Source organism: Miniopterus natalensis, chromosome X (assembly GCF_054644295.1).
Source record: "Miniopterus natalensis isolate mMinNat1 chromosome X, mMinNat1.hap1, whole genome shotgun sequence".
Taxonomy (NCBI): domain Eukaryota; kingdom Metazoa; phylum Chordata; class Mammalia; order Chiroptera; family Miniopteridae; genus Miniopterus; species Miniopterus natalensis.
In genome coordinates, this window is record NC_142103.1 from 606469 (window position 1) to 627956 (window position 21488).

The 21488-nt window shown below is 36.9% G+C and overlaps 1 protein-coding gene across 7 annotated transcripts in view; it reads right to left on the reverse strand.

Annotated features, from left to right (window-relative positions):
• Positions 1 to 21488, reverse strand: part of AFF2 (ALF transcription elongation factor 2) — a 383765-nt gene that overhangs the window by 276381 nt on the left and 85896 nt on the right. For 2 of the 7 annotated variants that reach the window (XM_016203683.2, XM_016203684.2), the window contains exon 2: positions 3982 to 4036. The exons of the other annotated variants lie outside the window; for them this stretch is intronic. In XM_016203683.2, the coding sequence (XP_016059169.2) occupies positions 3982 to 3992 (11 nt within the window). In that variant the 5' untranslated portion in view covers positions 3993 to 4036. The remainder of the gene's footprint in view (positions 1 to 3981; positions 4037 to 21488) is intronic. 7 annotated transcript variants of the gene reach the window in all.

Genomic DNA, 21488 nt, shown 5'->3' on the forward strand with positions numbered 1-21488 from the left:
GTCATTAGCATAGCATCTTCAAATCACCTCTGCTTCCGTCATCACATCTCCTCTGACTTTGACCCTCCTTCCTCCCCCTAATAAAAGACCCTTGTGATTACAATTAGGTACAACCTGTACAATCCAGGATCATCTCTAGAGCTCAAGATCCTTAATCATATCTTCAAAGGCCTTCTTGCCTTATAAGTAATGTATTTACAGGTTTAAGGAAAATGTCTCACTTCTACAGAGATGTAAGGAATTATTAATCAGTAAAACTAAATAAAAATAGCCATTTGAAAGTGATATGAAATAGGTTTCTTATTCATATGCAAGTAGCTTAAGAGACTGAAACAAGACATTTAAATTACTTCAAATAAGTAGATGTTCAATTGCTCAAGATAAGTGGGGCCACACTTGCCCTCTTTTGTTCTACTTGAACACAACAATCTAAGATGGACTCATCATGTTTACACATTATAAAGTATTAAATCTGTGGTCACTCACTTATAAAACCCTACATATTAACCCATCAATTTTATTGATTAATAAGAGGGTTCCATGACATTACAACAATAGAGATGACAATACATCTTTCAACAGGAGCAAATTTATCCTGAAAAATATTGCACACCTCCAAAACACTTTATTTTAGTTCAAACCAGGAATGTAAAGACTAGAGAAAAGTGAGCATGAAAACAACCTTCAATCAAAGGGTCTTTAGAGGGTATGGAGATAAAGCCATCATTTTTCATTATAGGGAAGATCAAGTACAAAGAGAGGAAATGGGTTGCCCAATGTTATCCACCTTGTCAGTGGCATGACTTTGGACTGCAGCCTTGGTTTTCTCACTCTTAATTTAGTGCTCTTTTATCTGTACCACCCTTTGGGTTTACTGACCCCAATTCAGTTAAATGAGCTCACTGCTTTGTAATAGAAAGGGAAGGTGAAAGAAAACGGGAAAGGAGAATTCCTCTGGTCCAGGGGTTTTTAAACAGGATGTTGAACAGATAAAATGTGTTGGGTAGTTTTCCTTTAAACTGCTCATGAATTACTAAAAACTAAAAATGCTCTAATATTCCAACTGTCAGATTAGTTTAGGAGAAATGTAACTTGGAAACTCTCCAAGGAAAGCCCATGATTTGGCACAAGGCAGAGAGAGTTATTAAATAAAGGAGTTGCAGACCAAATGGACAAGTGAGTGACAGAATGCTTTCTTTGTAACTGGTTGTCTCAATGTTGTCTTATAGGCACAACCAGAGGCTATTAAACCAATGATCTGACTAAACATTAGGGTACAGTGAATGTTCATGAAGCCTATGTTTGCATATATGCACATCCACAACTTAAGAATGAGGCAGATTTATATTAGAGCATCTCAGAGGAGACCACAGAGGGCTGCGTCAACTGTCCTGCCCTCTACTCAATACGAAAAATCCTCCTTCTGACAAATGGCAAGCTCTGTTTGTACAAAGCTATGACTAGGTGAGTCAGGGTTTTGGGTTGAATTCTTCCCTTCTCCATCCCAGACTTGAGAACTTGATACTATACTGACTAGTATTTGCAACTATTTTTCACAGCATGCCTGGAACCCTGACTTTGAGGGTTTTGAAATGAACACATATACCATCCAGTTGCACTCTATCCTCCAATTATCTCTTGAATTCCCTTTACAGCATCATTTCCAAGGAATCTATGGATGTTAGACCCAGTTACTTATTTATATATCCGCAAACAGACAAATCTCAGGTAAGTGCATGTGGGTTTCTATTTTGAAGTGGTAAAGCTCTCTGGGTTGTAGTCTGGAAACTTGGGTTTCTATCTCAGACCTATCACCAACTACCTTGGTGACTCAAGCAAATTCACTTAACCCTTTCAGGCCTCAGTTTCCTCACATGTAAAACACAGAGTTTGTACTAGATAGTTCCTAGGGTCCTTCTACGTTTGTATTCACCTTTTGGCAATTTCCTCTACTTTCTCCATTTGTAAGCTCATCACTTTTGTACCACTCCTGAATCAGCCCAGCTCTGGCATGCTCAGGACAGGTCACCAATGCCCTCACTGACTCCATTACCATCCAAGCTAGTAGATGGTGTTGCGTATGAGCCAGCTTTCTTCTAAATATCTCAAAAAGAGTGAAACAAATAATCAGCTATTGCCATGAAACCCAACACATGAGTACAAGCTAGAATTGCATGCTTTACAGTGTTTATATTCAAAATCCTTTACTCAAGCTGCACCAGTTTTGGTATTAGATAGCCCCCAATTCTCTGGGTGCAATGATTACCATACTGTAATTCCAAGTCAAAGTGTATCTTATTTTAAGTTCTACACTCCCAATCTGTTGCCTAGTATAAATATTATACCATGTAATATGTAAATATTAAAATTTAACTTTAACAGTTGACTCACAGTCATTGGAATTCAGCCAAGACTCTCACACTTTTCCATTATTTCCAAAGTAAGACCAATTTAAGAAATGCAAACCCATTCTAATTCACTCCAAAATTTGCTTAATGTCAAAGAAATTTTAATGAAATTCTGCTTAAGCATTAAACATGAAGGTTTTTATGCGATTATTAAGTTAGCATTCAAGTTAAAAAGACAGTAGTTTTTGTCTGCCATTACTGGGTTCATATGCCAGTGGAACCCAAATGATGTTTGCATTTCAATTGACTCCCCACCTCAGAGAGACAAGCTTTTAAATAGATACTCAGACACAACATTATCATCTGTGCCTTATCTGGTCCTTTACTACCATAGGGGCAAGGCTCTGCCATGTTGTCCTGGAGACCTTGGAAGTAGGCAGAGGCTTGAGCCACAGCTGATCTGAGTCTTGGCAGAATGCCTTGTGATCCTCCAAAAACATGAGAGGACACAAGGCCTTGGAGGAACAGCTCTGAGTCCATCTCTCACTCAACTCCTAGAATAAGAAAACAACAACAACCTTTAGTGGCAGTTTAGAAGGAATTCTCCATCAAAGGGGTATTCCACAGCTCGCTCTGCAGTCATGTGGTTCTTTTCTTTCTTTGTTTGCCTTTTTAGTGTGTGGGACAAGGAGGACAGGACCTGGCCCCTTTGGGTTTTTCTTCTTTGCACTACCAATGTGCATACTAAACTGGCTAAATCTGAAATTATGTTACTGTATCTTTTCCAGTTGGATCAGTCAGGCTTTGGCCTTGACCTTGTTTTGTATGTGTATGCTTGACAACCATATATATCTTTTTTCCTCTCTCCAAAAACTTCCTTAAAGCAATCTTCTGCAAAATCGTGAAATTTTTTTCTTTCCTTCATGAGTTTATGCAGAAACAGTTTATCAATATATTCTTACTACACGTTCTTAGACTGGGAAGGGATTTATTCATTTGGTGTGTAGCTTCTATGGCAGGCAGTCTTTAACCAATATTATCCTCTAGAACTCTGAACCATAACATAAAGGGGAGGGGGAAAACCTAGTGTTCTTAGACTGAGAGGTCATTTGGGAAGGTGGCAGGATAATTCTTCCCCTGAGGAATAAAGTGAGAAGAGAGCTGAAGATCCAGAGATACTTGGAAGCGGTGATAGGCAGTGTGACAGGTGGAGAGGAAGAAAGATTATGAAACTCATGTCAAATGACCAAATGGCTTTGATGAAGAGATGAGTTCACCTGCTAAGGGCTGGGGGTAGGGAGGGGAACCTCTATTCAGGGATTTGCTGAGCAGTGATGAAAGAGGCCCTATAAATGTTAGCAAGAATTAATCTATTCTGGACTCCAGAAGCAGTTATTTCTTGTCCTCCTACCTAGAAACTTAAGTGGAAAAACAGGTAAGAGGGTAGGCTGGCTAAGGACAGGAATGGCCAAAGGATGGGTAGGAGAAGTCACGTGTCTGCAAGGTCAATCCCAAGCTCAGTCATGAGGGAACAACTGAAGCATTGGGAAGTACCCAACAGAAATGTTCTATATACTTTGCCCTACTCTGGGCTGGGAAGGAGTGAGGGAGGTAGGGTAAAACTGTCCCTCACCTTACATACATCCATCATTGGAGCTTGCACCCAGCAGACTTTCAGTGTTTCTCACCTGCAAGAATGAGGGAACTCTTTGAGGACAATAAAGAAGAGAAATATTTCTCCAAATGCCTTATAATTACACTACAAAGGCAAGTGCAAAAGTTACTTGCTGTATCTCCCCAATCACTGTTCCTCCCATTTACCCAGAAAATCAAAAAATCAAAACCAAATGCATTTTAAAGCCCAGTGAGGGACTAATACCCTCCTGGGAAATGGTTACCTATGGTTGTTTTGTAGGAAACCTCCCCTTCATCAAGGAGACTCCCAGGCCTGCACAGAGGTCCAGAAGAAAAGTAAGTCTAATTGATCACCCTCACCCCCCACAGAGAGCATTCTATGAGGCCCAGTGCTATCAGGGGAACTTGGCCAAATAGAATGTGCTCAGCTTCAAGGGAAGCAGAGAGGGCTCACAACATTGGCCTATGGACACTAGGTGACAGAGTTGTGGATGTTTTGCCTTTAAAAAGACAAGACTCAGGGCACACAGGGGCTGTTTTTCAATTTCTGAAGGGCAGTCTTGGGGAAAAGGGAGCTGACTTCCCAGGGGGCCTATAGAGGAGAGGGTACAGAGGGGAGGGCTTGGCCCCCCCAAAGGGGCTCAAATAGTGTTTGCAGTATGGTTGGACTGAGAGTTGCTGATTCAAACAACAGAATGAGAGCCTGATAATTTTGGGAAGGCTCCACACCTCTGAAAATCTAATTTTCAGATTCTTTGAGGACAGTATGAGCCATACTCACTGTCAGTGTGCAATGGAATTCACATTCCATAAAAAACGTGCTTTCTCACTATTCTGGAAGGGTCTGGTTGCTTGGCCCAGTTCTTGCTTTGCAAAGAACTTAGGAAGAAATCAGCCCGGCGGGGCGTGGCTCAGCGGTTGAGCTTTGACCTGGGATCCAGGTGATCAGGGTTCGATTCCGGGTCAGGGCAGTGCCCGGTTGTGGGCTTGATCAATGACTCTCTCATCATTGATGTTTCTGTCTCTCTCTCCCTCTCCTTTCCTCTCTCTGAAATCAATAAAGATATATTTTAAAAAAAAAAAGAACTTAGTAAGAAATCATCATTCTCATAAATGAACTGATTCTTTAGCATTTGTTATGCTTCACTAATCAAAATACATATTAATATGTCTTTTGTCTTAAGAAAATACATAATGAGATTTTAATTAAATTACATATTTACATATTACCAACTGGAAATTAATTTAATAAACAATTTATTTCAATCGATTAATAGGAGCAGATTAGTGGTGCAATTAATCAAATATTTGACTTTTTAAATTTTTGATTCATTAAAGTAAACTAACAATTTGCCACTTGAAAGCTTATAAGGTGTTATCTCAAACTTTTACATGTCTGTTGCTTTTCTATTCACAATATTAGAAGCACATGTTTACTGTCAAAAGTACTCTCAGAGAAAAAACTGAGACCTAGAAAAGTGATCACCTATTATTCCTCCAATTACCCCTCACCCTGTGCTTATACACACATGCACACACACACACACACACACACACACTAGCTCTTGTCATATACTTGTAATTCACAGGAGGGCACTCACTATTCATTTTGAGGTTTCTATTGCCCTTGGATAATTGTTTTAAAACAAGAAATATTTTCAGAAATGCATATTTCAATATATCTAATAGGACTATAGTAATAAAAATTATATTTATATAATGCAAATGCTTGTTCCTATGGGCAATGCCAACTAACATATAAAAAAAATTGAGTAAAACTAGTATCTTAGCATACCAAGAAGTGCCTACTAGAGACAGCCATGATTCATCCACCAAGGCAGAATTTAGTTTTCCACTACAGTGCAGCTGTTATATCAATTCAGAGAAGGAGCCAAAGTCTTGAAGAAACTGCTACTATATCTTTATAGTAATTAACATATCATTGCGTATAAACATTGTGACTATACTCCTAAAGACATATTTCATAGCTACCTTTATTTTGTTCCTAAGTGTAAACTTGGATGTGAGCACTTTGGCTCTAAGGAGGCCACGCATTCACAGCTCTTATTAATTCTCATTCACTTAGATTCATCCACAGTAAGTGACATCATTGATTAGTTCCACTTTCGAGGAAGTATATTACATTATTAATTTTTCAAATTTCATCTCTTTCTCTATGTATGTATATAACATAAAACTTGCCATTTTAATCAATTCAGTGGCATCAAGTACATTCACAATATTGTGTGGCCATCACCACTGTCTCTTTCCAAGATTCTGTTATCCCCCACAGTTTCCTGACATCCTCTTGCCTGCCTTCTGGAAAACGTAGCTCAGCAGCTCTGCATCCTTTTGACCTTTCCTTTCCTGACATCTTCTGCTCCTCTCATCCTCTAAATGATGAAGATATTGTGAGTGCTCTCTCTCCAGCAGCATAAACTTTCACTTCTCCACCTTGGCCAGTCTCAGGGATTGGAACAGTACTCTACATAAAAGACCTCCAAATCTCTAGGCCATGACACCTTCCTATATTCAAGTCCCAAAATCTCACCTAGTTGAGGGTCACTTCTGCCTGGCCTTCTCAAAGTCCATATTATGTAATTTTCCCTAATGCTTGCTCTTCTTCCTGTGCTGCTCATTTCTTTCATCAAATTCACCAAGTGCGTGGCAATTTGTTATGGCAGTCCTAGGGAAATAATAAAACCCTCCATCCCAGAAATCCTAGAGCCTAACTTCCTTTTTCTTTATATCAATTATGGATTTTTATCATCTCTCCTGCCCCATAGGCAACAGAACAAGGCACATAGTACATGCTCACTTAATATTGTTGAAGAAAAGTTAGAGGACAGGAGTGAGACAACAAGAGACCTGAACTCATACTGGTAGGGGGAAGAGACGTGGGTATAGAACGGAAAGCAGAAGGTCTGTTTAACTTAACATTCCTTATCCCTAATCCTAGCACAAATAACCCACAGAAAGTAAATGGTACAGAGATGATGTTCTAAGACAATACAACCTGAAGTCAATGCCTCTGTAGTCCCACATGTCTGGGATTACAAACTGAATAAAGAAGAAGGAAGAGAATTGCCAAACTTGTGGGCTTGTCTCATGACCACTAATTTTTCCAAAAGAGCATTTTCTTAGAAATTAAAAAAGGGAAATGCATTTTTAAATCCACTTACTTTTTTCTTGGGCTAACATTATAAAATAAAATGGTCAGAGCTCATTAATGTAATTCATGCATCTTTGGTTTTTTATCAAGTTATAACAGCAATAATTACCTCTGAACGGGTTTTCCCAGGGAATTAAATGACTGATGGGGGTTAATGGCCCTTTAGTTTTGCTGTGGGTCATCAACTTCCCTGAGTCTGTCATTAATCCCCATGATATGCCCTGCTGAAACAGGTCATCAGTGATAACAGTCATTCATACTTAAATTGGACTAATGCATTTTACCTTCTCCTTCTAAGTCAGAAAGGCTGAAGGATCCTCTATCTTAGGAACAAAGACATTTTTCCAATGTAGAAGGAAAGTGTGATTTTTTTTACAGCACATTTATAAGACTTGAGACATTAAAGAATATGAAGTCTTTGATGTCTAGTCCAGAGGAGGAATGGGCAGGCAGCACTAGATCACTGAATGAAGTGTTTTCTGATTAGTGCAGGTCAAGATATGATGGATAATGAGGCTGATCCAGGTCTATGTTCTTTCAGCCTGCAAAGGTGACCACACTCCTGTCTTTTGAAGTTTCCTTTTTCTTTTTTGACCTTTTTTGGGAGGCAAAGGGGGATCAAAAGATACCCCCACTAAGTGTATCTGTCATTGACAAGATAACTGCACAAGGCACATTGCTCTCAGGACAGGCCTTGGTGCTCAATCAGAGACAGACACATCAATCTTGCAGTTCAATGCCTGGAGGTCCATAGACCTGGCTGTTGGACTGAGAGCCTCAATTTAGATCTCTCTTCTTTGGAGTAGCTTATCCTTGTGGACAAGCCTGCATAGAAATCAAATTACCAAGATGAAGTTTGTAAACAGTGGCAGGTCCCTCCTAGTTGCCTGGAGATTGCTCAGAAGCCTGCAGAGATGGCTATACCACAAGAGGCACTTCATCTGATCACCATGAAAAGAGTGAGGACAATGGAAAAAATAGAGCTCATAGTCAGAGATTCAAAGTATTGAGAGTGGTTTTCTTATGTTCACTTGAATTTTGCTATTCGCAGAGTACAAACTAAATTTAAGACATCCTTGGACAGCTTTTATAACTCCATTCTTAGGTGCATCATTCTTTCTGAATACAATTTTAAGATACAGATAATTTCCAAATATAAAAAAGATTGTCATTATATGAGGAGAAACTGGATATGTGACAGAAATTTTAGTTACCATCTAGATTTTGGGTGCCCTACAGTTTGTCTTGGGCAGTAGAAATTTTTCTTATATGGAAAGTAACTGTAAATATTATTTTAGCATTATAAATGCTATTGATATATAAGCAAAAAGAAATATGTAGAAAATGTACACTAAGTACATTTATTTTGAACATTCTAGTCTTATTTTCCTCTGGTCATTATTGTTCCATAGAAAGCATACACACACATAAAGGGGAAAATGTAAAAATCAGTTGACACGAATCCTTTTATGATCAGCAAATTAAACATGATCTGTCCAGACAATATAAAGGTTGTACTGATACAATTATAGGAAGTAAAATAATGCTGGTAGTGTGGTAATAGAAGATGGAAGCAACTTCAATGCTGATGCATCCAGAGAAATTCTTTTCTTTTAAAGTCATGTTGGAATCAAATGCATTTAGAGCTAGGTCATTATAGTTTCATTTGTACAAGATTTTTGAAAAATATAGTGGTGAAGGACAGAAGTCCAAAAGAAAGAGTGGTTGGTGACAGGTTTAGAGATGGTGATGAGGGGAGGGGCTGTGGACTGCAAAATCTCTGCTGATTAAGAAAGCTTAACTTTTAGAAGATGCATTACTCAACACCTCAAAATTGCCCACTAAATCAGAAATTTTAAAGACTTGATTGACCCTTTCAAAAAGAGCCTATGCTGTGCTATTTATCATTAGCTTGCAATATCTAGAGTTACTGGTTTAGAAACAACTTAAGAATGAAATTAAATGTGTAGCATTTGTCATACTGAACTTAGAAAATCACTAACTGAATATAAAACTGTCAGCTTATTGCAGATCTTCTACTGGCCATGTAGGCATTAAAGGGTACACGTGTTGGCTGCATTATGAAACCTCACATTAAAATGGACAGGGTTTCCAAAGGAGCTGGGATAGGCGATGCTTACACCTCAGACTATGGATTTGGTGTAGGTTAAGGCACTTTGAAAAGTTTCAGCTTCCGTTATGTTAATCACTGTCACCTATACAGGTTTTTCCTGCAAAGAAGTTATCTGTATTTTTATCATTTTGCTTACTTACCTAGTTATAACTCTCCTTGTTCCTCAAATTATTTGAGGTGGTTTTAAACAGGTTTTCATTTATTCTAGAACAAGTGACAAAGGACACTAGAAGGGATTGTATGCAGAGCTATTTGTGGAATGCTCCAAAACTCACAGCCATGGTGAAGGGAAATAGAATATAAAAAGCTAAGAAAGAAACAGGAAGAAAGCAATGTTCATCTCAATTTCCCTCTGAAATTTTGGGCCATAACCTCACTTGGTAGCATAATTAGCAGTTTCTTCATGATGGGTTGTCTGGTGGAGAGTGGGTCTATGGTCAAAAGCAAGACATAAGGTATAACAAACTATTTCAGGTGCAAAAATCTTGATCAATAGGCATCCATTTTGGCTAGAAATTTCTTCCTGTATGGGACTTGCCCACATCTTCCAATAGCAGAATCTACTTGTTTGGTCAATTTGTTTTCTTCATTAAGAAAATTATAACCAGGCGTAAATAAACCCTCTCAGTTAAAATGAAGCTCTCTAGTAAAGTCTACCTTGTACTAATTCCTGCTATATGTTATTATACAGCTAAAGATTAATAAAGGAATGAAATGGTACAATTAAAAAAAAAATAGATTCATTCAATCAAAGGTTATAAGCTTCAATTGCCCCCTAGGTAAAAAAAATGAATTTTGTTTAATGACTCAAACAAATATTTAGAATTTTTATGAGTTAGTTACAGGAAGAATAGAATTCAGGTTATAAATAACTTTCAGCTTCTAGTAATATACACCCACCATATATAGTGCATTTTATATCAATAGATAGATGGAGAAAGAGAGAGCTAGAGAGACATAAGAAAGTTCATTATATATACTCTAACTAAGTGTCACTTCTCTTTGAAGGTGTATCATTTTCTCCCTGCCATAAGATAACTTCATAGCAAGCAACATTTTGAAATTCAAAGCTTTATATCATAATTCAGAGGAACTTTGTTGAACATCTTCCAGCAGATAATCTTTCTAGTAACTAAATATTGTGGCATTTTGGAGATAGATATTTTGTATGAGGTTCTTACAAGCTGAGTTTATCAAAAAGGTATACACAAAAGAAATATTTTAATATAAGGTCAATATAAGGTGACTGTGGATCCCATCAGACTTTGGGTTGCAATGTAGTCTTGGACTCCTTCTGTTTTCAGTAAAGAGCCAGGTCCCCAGAAAAGTTAAATGAGTTTCCAGAGATCACACAGCTAGTGGGTTGTAGAAGAATTAGAGCCCAGGCCTCAAATGTAGGGGAAAGAAAATGGAATTTCAATTAGACACCAGGGAAAGTGATGACCCTGTACCCTCTTTGGTGGGAAGAGGCAGGGAAGGCAGAGGCAGATGAGGGAGAGAAGAACAAGACAAGAGTGTCACTTTCTATTTGTGTGCTTGGGTAACACAAAGAGTAGATTCTTAGTCTGCTTCTCTACAATGCTAGACATCTGGATGAAAATTAAAAATTTTAGTCAAAACCCCAGGTATTACAAATGCAGGGTTTTTTTAAAAAAAAAAATCTTAATATTGGATTGTGCATAGATAGAGCCTTAATGTAGGTTAGTGGAAAATAGAAAATCACAAATCTCCATGATTGGGTGGATTATTGCCTTCAGTTGGGGAGGTGGGGCAAGAGTGGTATGTTCAGTATGCATGAAGCATTTTGAGATGTTTGCTGTGATGGATATTTTAAAACTCTTTCTAGCCATACATAGAATGCAAAAATTAACACAAGAATGTCTTAATTGGGCTTATTTTATATACAAAAGAATAATGGGCTAAATGGATTGGAATGAATGCCATATTTATCCTTTAAGGGAGGGAAGACATGATGATTCACAGCCTTCAAAGCCAAGTTCATCAAGCTTCTCATGAGCAGAATAAATATATCTCCTTTCATAATATTCTGCCTTCTAATCAGTCCTTAAAGGCCCCCTAAAGGCAGAAACAGAAAAGAGTTGGGAAAATCAGAGATGATTCATTTTAATTTCACATACAGTAATTTCTTTTAGGGATTATAATGCAGAGCCATGATAATGGTTTGGTAACTCTGTCTAAACTTTAAAACACCCAGAATGATACTGGTGATATAAACTTCCATTATAACTCTTCCCAATTTATCATATACCAGCTCTGTGCAAGGCAGCCATGGCAAAGAGAATCAACAATGGTGCGTAGCTAAAGACAGTCTGTCCTTAGCTTCTCAGAGCATTCTTGCATTTCATGATTCGGTGTACTGTGTTTTAACTTTCTTAACCAAAAATGAGCTTAGATTCCCTCAGCATGAAAATGACAGGAGGGAGAGGCAGACACAAATTGTGATGTATGGAAAAGGTCATATAATCTTGCTGCAGACACTCAAGAATTGATGACAAAATTTTTTGAGCTGAGCAAAACCTATTCTAGAAAACCTGGTTAGTCTTTTATGCTTGCCTAGAAAGAAAGCTAAGAGTGAACTTCAATAAAAAACAAATGAAAGATATGCAAGAAGTAACCTGCTACAGAAATCTGGATTCTGCTGACTCTTAAGGTTACTTTCCACAAGCCCTGCTGGCTAGGATGGGGCCAAAGTGTTCACCCTGCCAAACAGGGATCACTCCTCACAGTGGTTGAAAGCTGGAATACTGTACCTAATTTGTTTAATCTGGACCCTAGAATTAGATTCACACATGGCATTAACAGACACCGTACTCCCTCAAAAGGACAATTCAGCTTTCCATCTAATTCTATAAGAATGCCTGGGATTTCAGAAAGGTGTGGCAGGCTAAAACCAAGCAAAACATAGCTTGTTGGTATCACTGTTGTGTGTGACAACTGTGTTATTGCAAAGTTATGTGTAAGTTAAACTATCATCAGTCATTTATCATTTTCTCAATGACTATCATTTCTTAAATGGTTTGTCTTCATTTCCAATTGATCACTAATTGATAGTTTATCTTAAAAATTCAGCTCCCTGTCTCTGATGGCTCCCCAGCCTCTCCATTAAGTCGTCAATGAGCTGCCAACTCTGTATATATTTTATTTAAAGAAATATGCTCATGTTTTCTTATGCCAAGATTTTCCTAAGATGAAGATATGGTTGTTATTAATTTAATAAATTGATACCAAAACATCAGACTAGGTTTAATAGGAATATACAAATAAATGAGACATAAATCACTCTAATTTAGGCTTAAGTACAAAAAAAGGTACAGACGGCTATAGGACTGTGGTGGACAAAGGTTTTACCTTTGACTAGAGAGTATCTGCTAAAGTATCTCAGAAGAGATGAAAATCTGGGGTGGATCTTGACATATTAGTTAGGGTACATCAAGCAGTGGAAGGCATTTCAGGGAGCGTGAACAGTCTGGGTAAAAACAGGAGACTAGAACACAGAGTTCCTGAGGATGTGTTATAGGAGACAAAACATCTGGCCTTGATATTGAATGCCATTCCCACTGTGCTCTGAGTATTTCCCTTGTAAAGGGCTTAGGATGAAGGGTCTCTTTTGCCTAGTCAAATAAGGTCAACCCTCAGACAAGCAATTTCATTTTCATTTTCAATCCCTTTGGCAATTCTTTCCTGGGAAAGCATCTGTATCCATTTACTATTCTTTATACCCATCCCCTTACAATTCCTGCACCCCAGTACATAAAAAGAAATCTGTTTCTTAAGGCAATTCCCACCAAAACCTCCCTATGGATGCCTTCAAGATTTTGCACCTGCAATTGGCTAATTGCCAGCACAGTAGACCACTTGAGCCTTCAAAATTAAGGATTTAATGATAAGTGGGGAACTGAAATGATAAATGAAAGGCTGAATTCACACTTCTGATTTCTATGGCCTCATATATTAGGGGGTGAAAATGAAGGAAGGCAATATTGAAGTCTAAAAATGATCCTTATGGTTACTATTGAGTCTCCTGGAAAAAGCCTCTCCAATTCAGAAACTGGAGTGAAAGACCTTCTTAAAATCTGTGATGTGATCATTATTATAGCTTCAAAAGTCAGCTTTGACACAAATACAGTGATTATTTTGTAACTCTGTGGAAAATTGACCCCCCTTCTTTTCCTCTCCCCCTCCTTTTCAAAGGCCAGATTAAAGGGGGGAAAAATGATCATGAAGGCCACATTTTCCAGCACCTCAAACCACTTGGGAACTTTCACCAATAGCATCATAAATATTTGCACATTGTTTATCTTCTCTTATTAATCAGAAAATTGCCTTGTACTGTATATCTAGTTTTAGCTTCTTCCTATTACCAGACTGCCACAAGAAAATAACCAACTCATAAATCCAACTCTTAATGAAGCCACAAACCTGGGACAGGTCTGATGACCATGTCTCCTTTTTACATTTAAAGAGTCTAGAAATGTTTTTCCTACATGTGAAGTGTCTATCTCTAAAAGCATCTTTATTTATTAATATTGTTGCATATACTTTTCAGTTTGTAAATAACAGTGGTGGTTAATGGCAGGTAGAAACTAGCTTTTTGGAAAAGCAGTGTATGTATATTCAATAGCTTTGGTAAAGAGTCTACTTCCTCATATTGGGACATCCTTGGAGGAAAGACTATACCTTATGAAACCAGTCCACAAGGAGAGAGGGCTTTGTTAATAGCAGTTTCAGATATATTAAGCAGGGGGAAAACTTCATCAATGAGAACTGTCTTTAGACAGGCCTGGTCAGATACATAGGCTGAAGCTTAAGAAAAAGTCCCTATTGTTGGAACTATAAAAGGTGTCTATGTACCTTACCGTAGACCTTATACCAACTTTTATATAGTTTTGCAGTCATAAAAATGAGCCAGTATAAATTCTACAACACATCATTTATAAACTCTATTGTGTGTTCACCACCTCAAGTCTCTGTCCATCACCATTTAACCCCCTATACACTTCTCCACCTCTCCCCACCCCCACCCCTTGGCAATCACTGTTGTCTGTGTCCATGATTTTTCTTTCTTTTTTGCTCAATTCCTCCAACTCCTCGACTCAGTACCCCCAACAGCTGTCAGCCTGCTCTCTATGAGTCTATCTGTATATAATTTTCTATAGCAGAGGGATTTTCCATATGCAAGCTGAGAAATTAAATGTCAATATATTTAAATGCATAAAGTGCTTGATTTATAGCACAGAAAAATAAATTCCAGAGAAAAAGGCCTGCAAACCTATCCCTCTTCATACACACTGTTTTCAAGAACTATGTATTTCAATCTTACTAGGTGCTAAATACTTAGTGGAGAGCTCACGAATGTGAAAAGTGCGGCCCCTGATCTCAAGATGATAATTACTTAGAGAAATAAGACCTATTGACTCATAAAGATAACCAAATTAGAAACTGCCTAACAACTGCCAAATGAGTGGTATATATTATAACTAGTAGAGGATTTAGACGCAGAAAAATCCTTGAAGATTGGAGTGGGAAAGCAAGGCTTCATGGAGGAGTTAAAACTGGAGCCTTGCAAGACAGGGTGGATGTCAAAGGGGGAGTAAGGAATGGAGACAACATGAGACTCATGGCTAAGAGTGTACCCAGCCCACCCAAAGGATACTGAATGTCCAAGCCTGACCTAAGAGGAAATTTAGGGAATCAAAGGTAGCTGATTATGGGAAAGTAGTTTTGGGATATTGAGAAAATTGTAATATGGGATGCAGGCTGAGGAGTTTATACTTTACCATATGGCTTAAGGAAGAAGTAATTTTTGCTAAAGAGTGCTGTCGACTGAGCTGGAGAAAATGAAGCACATGAAGGTTAATCATTTGTGTAGTAGGCTGAATAATGTCCCTCCAAAGATATCCACATCCTAATCCCTGGACTCTGTAACTATGTTACCTTACATGGGAAAACCAACTTTGCAGAGGTGATTAGGTTATGGATCTTGATGTGTGTAAATGATCCTGGATTATCTAGGTGAGTACAATGTTATCATAGGGATTCTTATAAGCAGGAAGCAGAGGAGGCAGAATCAGGGAAGGAGAAGGGGTGAGGGGATGACGGAAGCAGAGGTCAGAGTGATATGGTTCCAAGCAATGCAGGAAGCCTCTAGGAACTGGAAAAGAGAAGAAAAGGGATTCTCCCCTAGAGCCTCCAGAAAGAATGCAATCCTGCTGACCCATTTTAGGCTTCTGACCTCCAGAACTATACAATAACTACATAGTAAGCCACTAAATGTGTAGTGATTTTTTACAGCAGCCTTAGGAAACTAATATGCACATGTATATACATATATACTTGTCATTTTCAGAGACTTATCATGCTAACCATTAGACCATACTACTTGAATTTTGTATTTAATTTTGACAAATTGTAGACAAAATAGCAAGAAATTGAGAACCACCCAGAAGGCAGCTTCTCCCAAGAAAGCACCTTTCAAAATTTAAATGCCTTCCTGCAGGTGTCACCTTCCAAGGCATAGCATTCTCAAAATCAGAACACTATCACAGCACTAGTTGCTGTCAATTTTAATACATTAATTAGAAAGTTACATGACAATAATGCACCATAGAATATACTCCACTGCCTAACACGACAACTATTCACCCAGGACCTTCCCTACCTATCAACATACTTGGCCCTGAATGTCCAAGCTCCAGCTTTCTGTCTAACCAAAGTCACATTAATGGGCCTGTTCTGTATGTTACCACTGGGGATTTTAGGGGGTCAGGATTATATTTTTAAAACTTTGAGCTGAGTAACAAGAATTACAAAACATTATTTTAATAGATTACTGCTTTCCATGTTCACTAATACAATTCATTCAAAGTACTGTTTCTTCCTTAACGTTATTTCCCATGTATCAAGCTCCCTGAATTACCTTTTAAGGGATAATTTATTGTTTACTTGGAGAATTAAATATATGAAAATATATTTTGTTTTAACTCAACATAGTAAACTTTGCAAAGGCTTATAACAACTAGTTGAGGCCAGAGAAGATAACCTGATTTGGTGACAATCGTCATCCTTGTTTCCTTGCTCTGTCTCAGGGCACAGGGATTGTGTTATTTCTTTCCTGGTTACAATGTACAGACTGAGTTGGTAAGTGTGTGGGGGGAAGAGGGGAAGAGTTAGCAAGGAAAGACTTTGGCAGTTCTGTTTCAACAAGAATTAAGAAGTGCAGAAAAGAAGGAATGTTGCCATAAAAATTCCCAAAATGTAGACTTCATTTGGGATTAAAAGCTAAGAAAATAGGGAGAATCCCTTATAATCCAGCCAGTCATTAAGTACACCAATTCAGATGGAACATAGATCAAATAGATTGCCAGAAATATACCCATGTACATTCAGAACTTAATATAACCCAACTAGCATATAAGGCAGGTGTTAATACTATTCCCTAAACCATATTTCCACAGTATTTCAAATATTTATAGCTTGTTATGAATTACTCCAAGGCCACATATCAAAGAATGAAAATCACCCATGTTAAATTAATCAGAGAGAGATTTTAGAAAATTATACATTGCACATGGCTGAGTGTAATCCATTTAATGTTTCAATGTCATGGAACATTTGCTTTATAAATAAAATATAAAAGTGATTAAGGTCCCATAGACCCTCAGGAATATCAAAAATCTATATAGACCCCCTAAGCCTTGAATTTGTATCTCTGGACTTGGATTAGTGGAGAGAAATAAAAAATAATGCAACTAAACTAGATCTTACTAGTTGGTGATGTTCCAGAAGAAACTCATTGTCAGCATTGAAAGTGAAATTCAATATCCTAGCTCCTAATACTCTGATTTCCTACAACAAAATTCAAATTTTACCCTCAGCTCTGCAAGCTCAGTTGCCTCTCTCTTTTAATGGAAACTTAAGTACACATTGAAGGCAGGATTTGGCTCAAAGACTTTCTACACTGCACTCAACATTCCTGTTGTCAGAAGCACCTTTATACATATATGCCATTACAAACTAAGATTGAATTTCAGTACAAGAATGAAAACTGAATATTTCAGAGATGTCTGCAGAAGAGTTTAAAATATTTCACCAACTCCCATACCAAACAAACAAAAAACCTTCCCAAGAGTCACCAGGTAGCCACAATTATCCACTGATTCTGAAAATCCAATTCCCTATCTTTGTTCCTTGGACTTCGACACCCTTCTTATTCTTTTATAGATAGGTACTGCATGGTTTATATTTCTTTTAAGAAAAACTAAAATTAATTTTGCTTTGAGAATTTCCTAGCAGCTTTATCACACCACCTGGACAAATTCATTGACACACTGGAGCACAGCAAAACCAGGGCTATGAATCCTGGAATAAACCTTGCCAGACTGTATAATCCAATAACTGTTAATGGCTTTGTTGTCAACTTTTCTAATCAAATACTATATATATATATATATATATATATATATATATATATATATATATATATATATATAAAGTGATCAGTGCTGACAGAGGACCTTACTCTTATGGGTCATATGCAATCCTGGATATCAGTAAAGGTAACAAGGGTAGATTATAGCTTTTGTATAATACAGTGTACATAACACACTTGCCCCTTTATGGGGTATATTAAATATTCCCTTTTAGCAGGAGTTCTGGAGATGGCAAGGCCTCACCAACTTCTTAAAAGACTCATTTTATCATTCCTATTGGAATGGCAGATAGGAGACATTTTGAGCCCAAACCCTCTTCTAAATCTGATCAGATAGCAAGGGTCTACTGGGCACATTACCAGTTTATAACTTATCTAAAAGGAAAGAAACTATGCACATTGTAAAAACCACTTCAAAGAAATTCCCTCATAATTAAATACAAAATAAAGTTTCCATGCCATGAACTCATTGATACAAATCTTCAGATGATGAAAGAAACAGTTTTTAGTAGGTCACATATCTGTGATATATAGGGAATTCCTCCAGAATTTGTACAGAGTTCTGTGTGCTGCTTTAATTTTGTACTCTAGAACAGACAGGCCAAGTCCTCAAATGATATTGTACCCTTGTCCTAGGGACAACCAGATATAATGCAAAGAACCTGGGTTTTGGAATCTGGAAGATTTGGGTGAAAGATCAATTTACTAACCATTTACTAGCTAAGGTAGCATAGGGGTTAATTACTCTATCTTTCTGTGATTCTGTTTCTTCATCTTGAAGTACTCAGCACATAGTAGGACTCCAATGTTCTTCTTTACCTCTAGGTGCCTATAATTCTAAATATGGTACTTGACATACAAAGCCAAATTTTGATCATGGTCTGAGTACAAAAGAGCTATGGAACGCCCAGAAATAAGGTCAAGTGCCCTCAGAGTTAATGCTTTAATAAAAAAAGGGAACAAGTTATTTCACTCTCATTAACTCAGGCCTAAAATTCATTTGTGTGGCATTGTATCAACCAGAAACCTGTTAATTGGCATTTCTGTGTTGTAAAATAATAAATGGATGTTCACAATCATGACCTGGAGGTACTACAAAGTCTGGAACTGTCTTCTGAATCATCAAAGATTCAATTATATCCAATCTAGTTTTAGTATTAAGTGATTGCAAACTGGTAATCTTTGCATGGCATACAAATGGAAAAATCTGCTGTAGTGGCTTCACATGTGTTTTATTCTGCTAGGGCTACTATACCAACATAACACACAGTGGGTGGCTTAAACAACAGACATTTACTTCTTAATAGTTCTAGAAGCTTTCTAAACCAAATGATCTAAATTTTGGCAACATGTATTTTTCTAGGACATTAGCAATTTAACTTTTCAACTTTTGCATAGATGTCTGAAAAGTAGTCTTGCAAATTTTTAATTTCTTCTTTTTCAAATGGATATTTCCTCCCCATCTCTCATTTTGTACACTTGTCCTTTCTTTTTCTTTTTTAAAGAATAAAATAGCCAGCATTTCTCTATTCATAACAATTTTTAAAAACACACTATTTTGATTTATTAATCATATCTACTTTTTGTTCTTTATGTCATTATTTTCCATTTTTATCTTCATTATTTTCTCCCTTGTGCTTTCTTTTGGTGTAAGTTGTTCTTTTCTAGTTTCTTAATCTGGATATTTTCTCATTTATTTCCAGTCTCTCATTTTTATTAGTAAAACTGTTCACTGCAATGAATTTTCTTCTGATCATTGTTTTAAATGCATCCCATCCATAGATTCTTATGTGCAGTGCTTTCATTTCCATCATTTAACCTATAACTTCAGGTTGTATTTCTTCTTTCATGAAGAGGTTGTTACTTGGAGTTTTTAACGTTCTAGATAAAAGTGACATTCTGGCTTTTATTATTTTGTTAATGATTTCTAGTTTTATTACATTTTGATTGGAGAGTGTATTGGTTCAGTACTACTTCTACTTTGTGAAAATGCTTGATGTTTCCCTTGTGGCCTAATATATGATCAATATTTGTGAATGTGTCATTGCATAGAAAGTTAAATTTATGCTTATCAATTGAGGATCCCCTCTCTTTCAAGAAACAATTACAAAGCACACAGACAAAAATAAAACTGTAATCTAACACTGTAAAGAGAATTAAATGAACTCAAAAAGAATATTCTCAAAAAGGCATTTGAAGATATAAAAAACCACCTTGAATCAGAAATGCAAAAGCTAAAATTAAAAGTGTAAAAGAAAAATGGAAAGGAATAAAAGTGATCTGATGAAATAAATTGAATAGACAAAATTATCTGAAAAATGAGTAAATAACAAGGTGCACAAAATGAAACAAGGATAGATTCAAATAAAATGTAATAAGAGACATTAAAGAAAGGTAGAAAGCAACCAATAAAATTAAAATTACATAGAAAAAAAGTAAAAAGTGTTAGTACTAATCACAATTAGTACTTAACTAACAAGTTATTCTCACAGAGCATAGCAATGACCAAAAAATAGAAAAAATAAAATATCCCCAAACGTTTTTTAATTGTTCGATGGAGGCTAATCCTAATAAATAATTCTGTTCCACCACACTGGGAGAAAAGGTGTTGTCAACAAATTACCTACACCTGATATCTTTTGTATGGTGAGCTGCACATTTAATAAAGAAGCAGCTGCCACTACTGAATGATTAATCAATAGTGGTAAGCTGACATCCTAAGAACTGCTGAACTGAAGCTTTTCTTTCCCTCCTACATTTACAAATAAAGTGCTCACGATTTGACTAAAGACTGTCAACTTGACTGGAAAATATTAAAGTGCTATTTAAATGACATTTGCAGAGAATGAGATTTTCTTCTGGACACTGTTCCTTATCGCTAATAATATCAGATAAGTGGATTTAGGCCAGTAGAGGAGCAAGGCCTTTTCCGATCCCTTCTTTAAGCAGTCCTTTCCATGTGTGTTGCCAAGCTATCCCCCACTTGTTTAGGCCAATAAGTAATTCCTAAATGGCACTTCACTGATAACATGTGGGATATCTATCTAAAGACCTATTGTGTTGCTAAATTCCATAGGAGACTTTATCAAGTCTGCTTAGCCTTGAAAGATCAAAGCACCTGCAATTTTTCAGGTGCACAGACTTCTCTATACAATCTCCACCAAATGTGGATGGGTAGCAGGAAGTAAAACCAAAATATTAACTAATTTCAACTTCATTCATCAATTAAATTTCATCTGTCATCATTTCAACTCATCAGATACAATGAAATTTTACATTTTAGAGAATAATAAAGTTATGATGGTTTATTGCTTTTGGGGGAAAAAAATCCATGGCCAAACACACATATACACACTTAGATGATTATAGGGGAAGGTGTCTTTATTATTATTTTACCTAAATTATGCAAGTTTGAAGAATGCATATGATTTAAAATCTAAATATCAGGTATCCCAAGAACAAATTTAAATATTTCTAAAGGTCTATCACAAATAACTACATTTAACTTCCTTTTTCAGCATTTGGCATTTTAAAAGCCAAGAGACCAGTATACTCAGTATAAAGCCAGTTTCAAGATCATACTGATCACCTATCTCTTATGCCTATTTTGTTTTTCAAAAGGTCTTGCTCATTCTTAACCCTGACCAAAAACTATTTCTCCGTGTTAGAGAACCCCATGTCAAGCACAGCCACATGGAGCCAAATGGTTTGACTTGATGAAACCATATGGCTTGAATTGAATGTTTACCA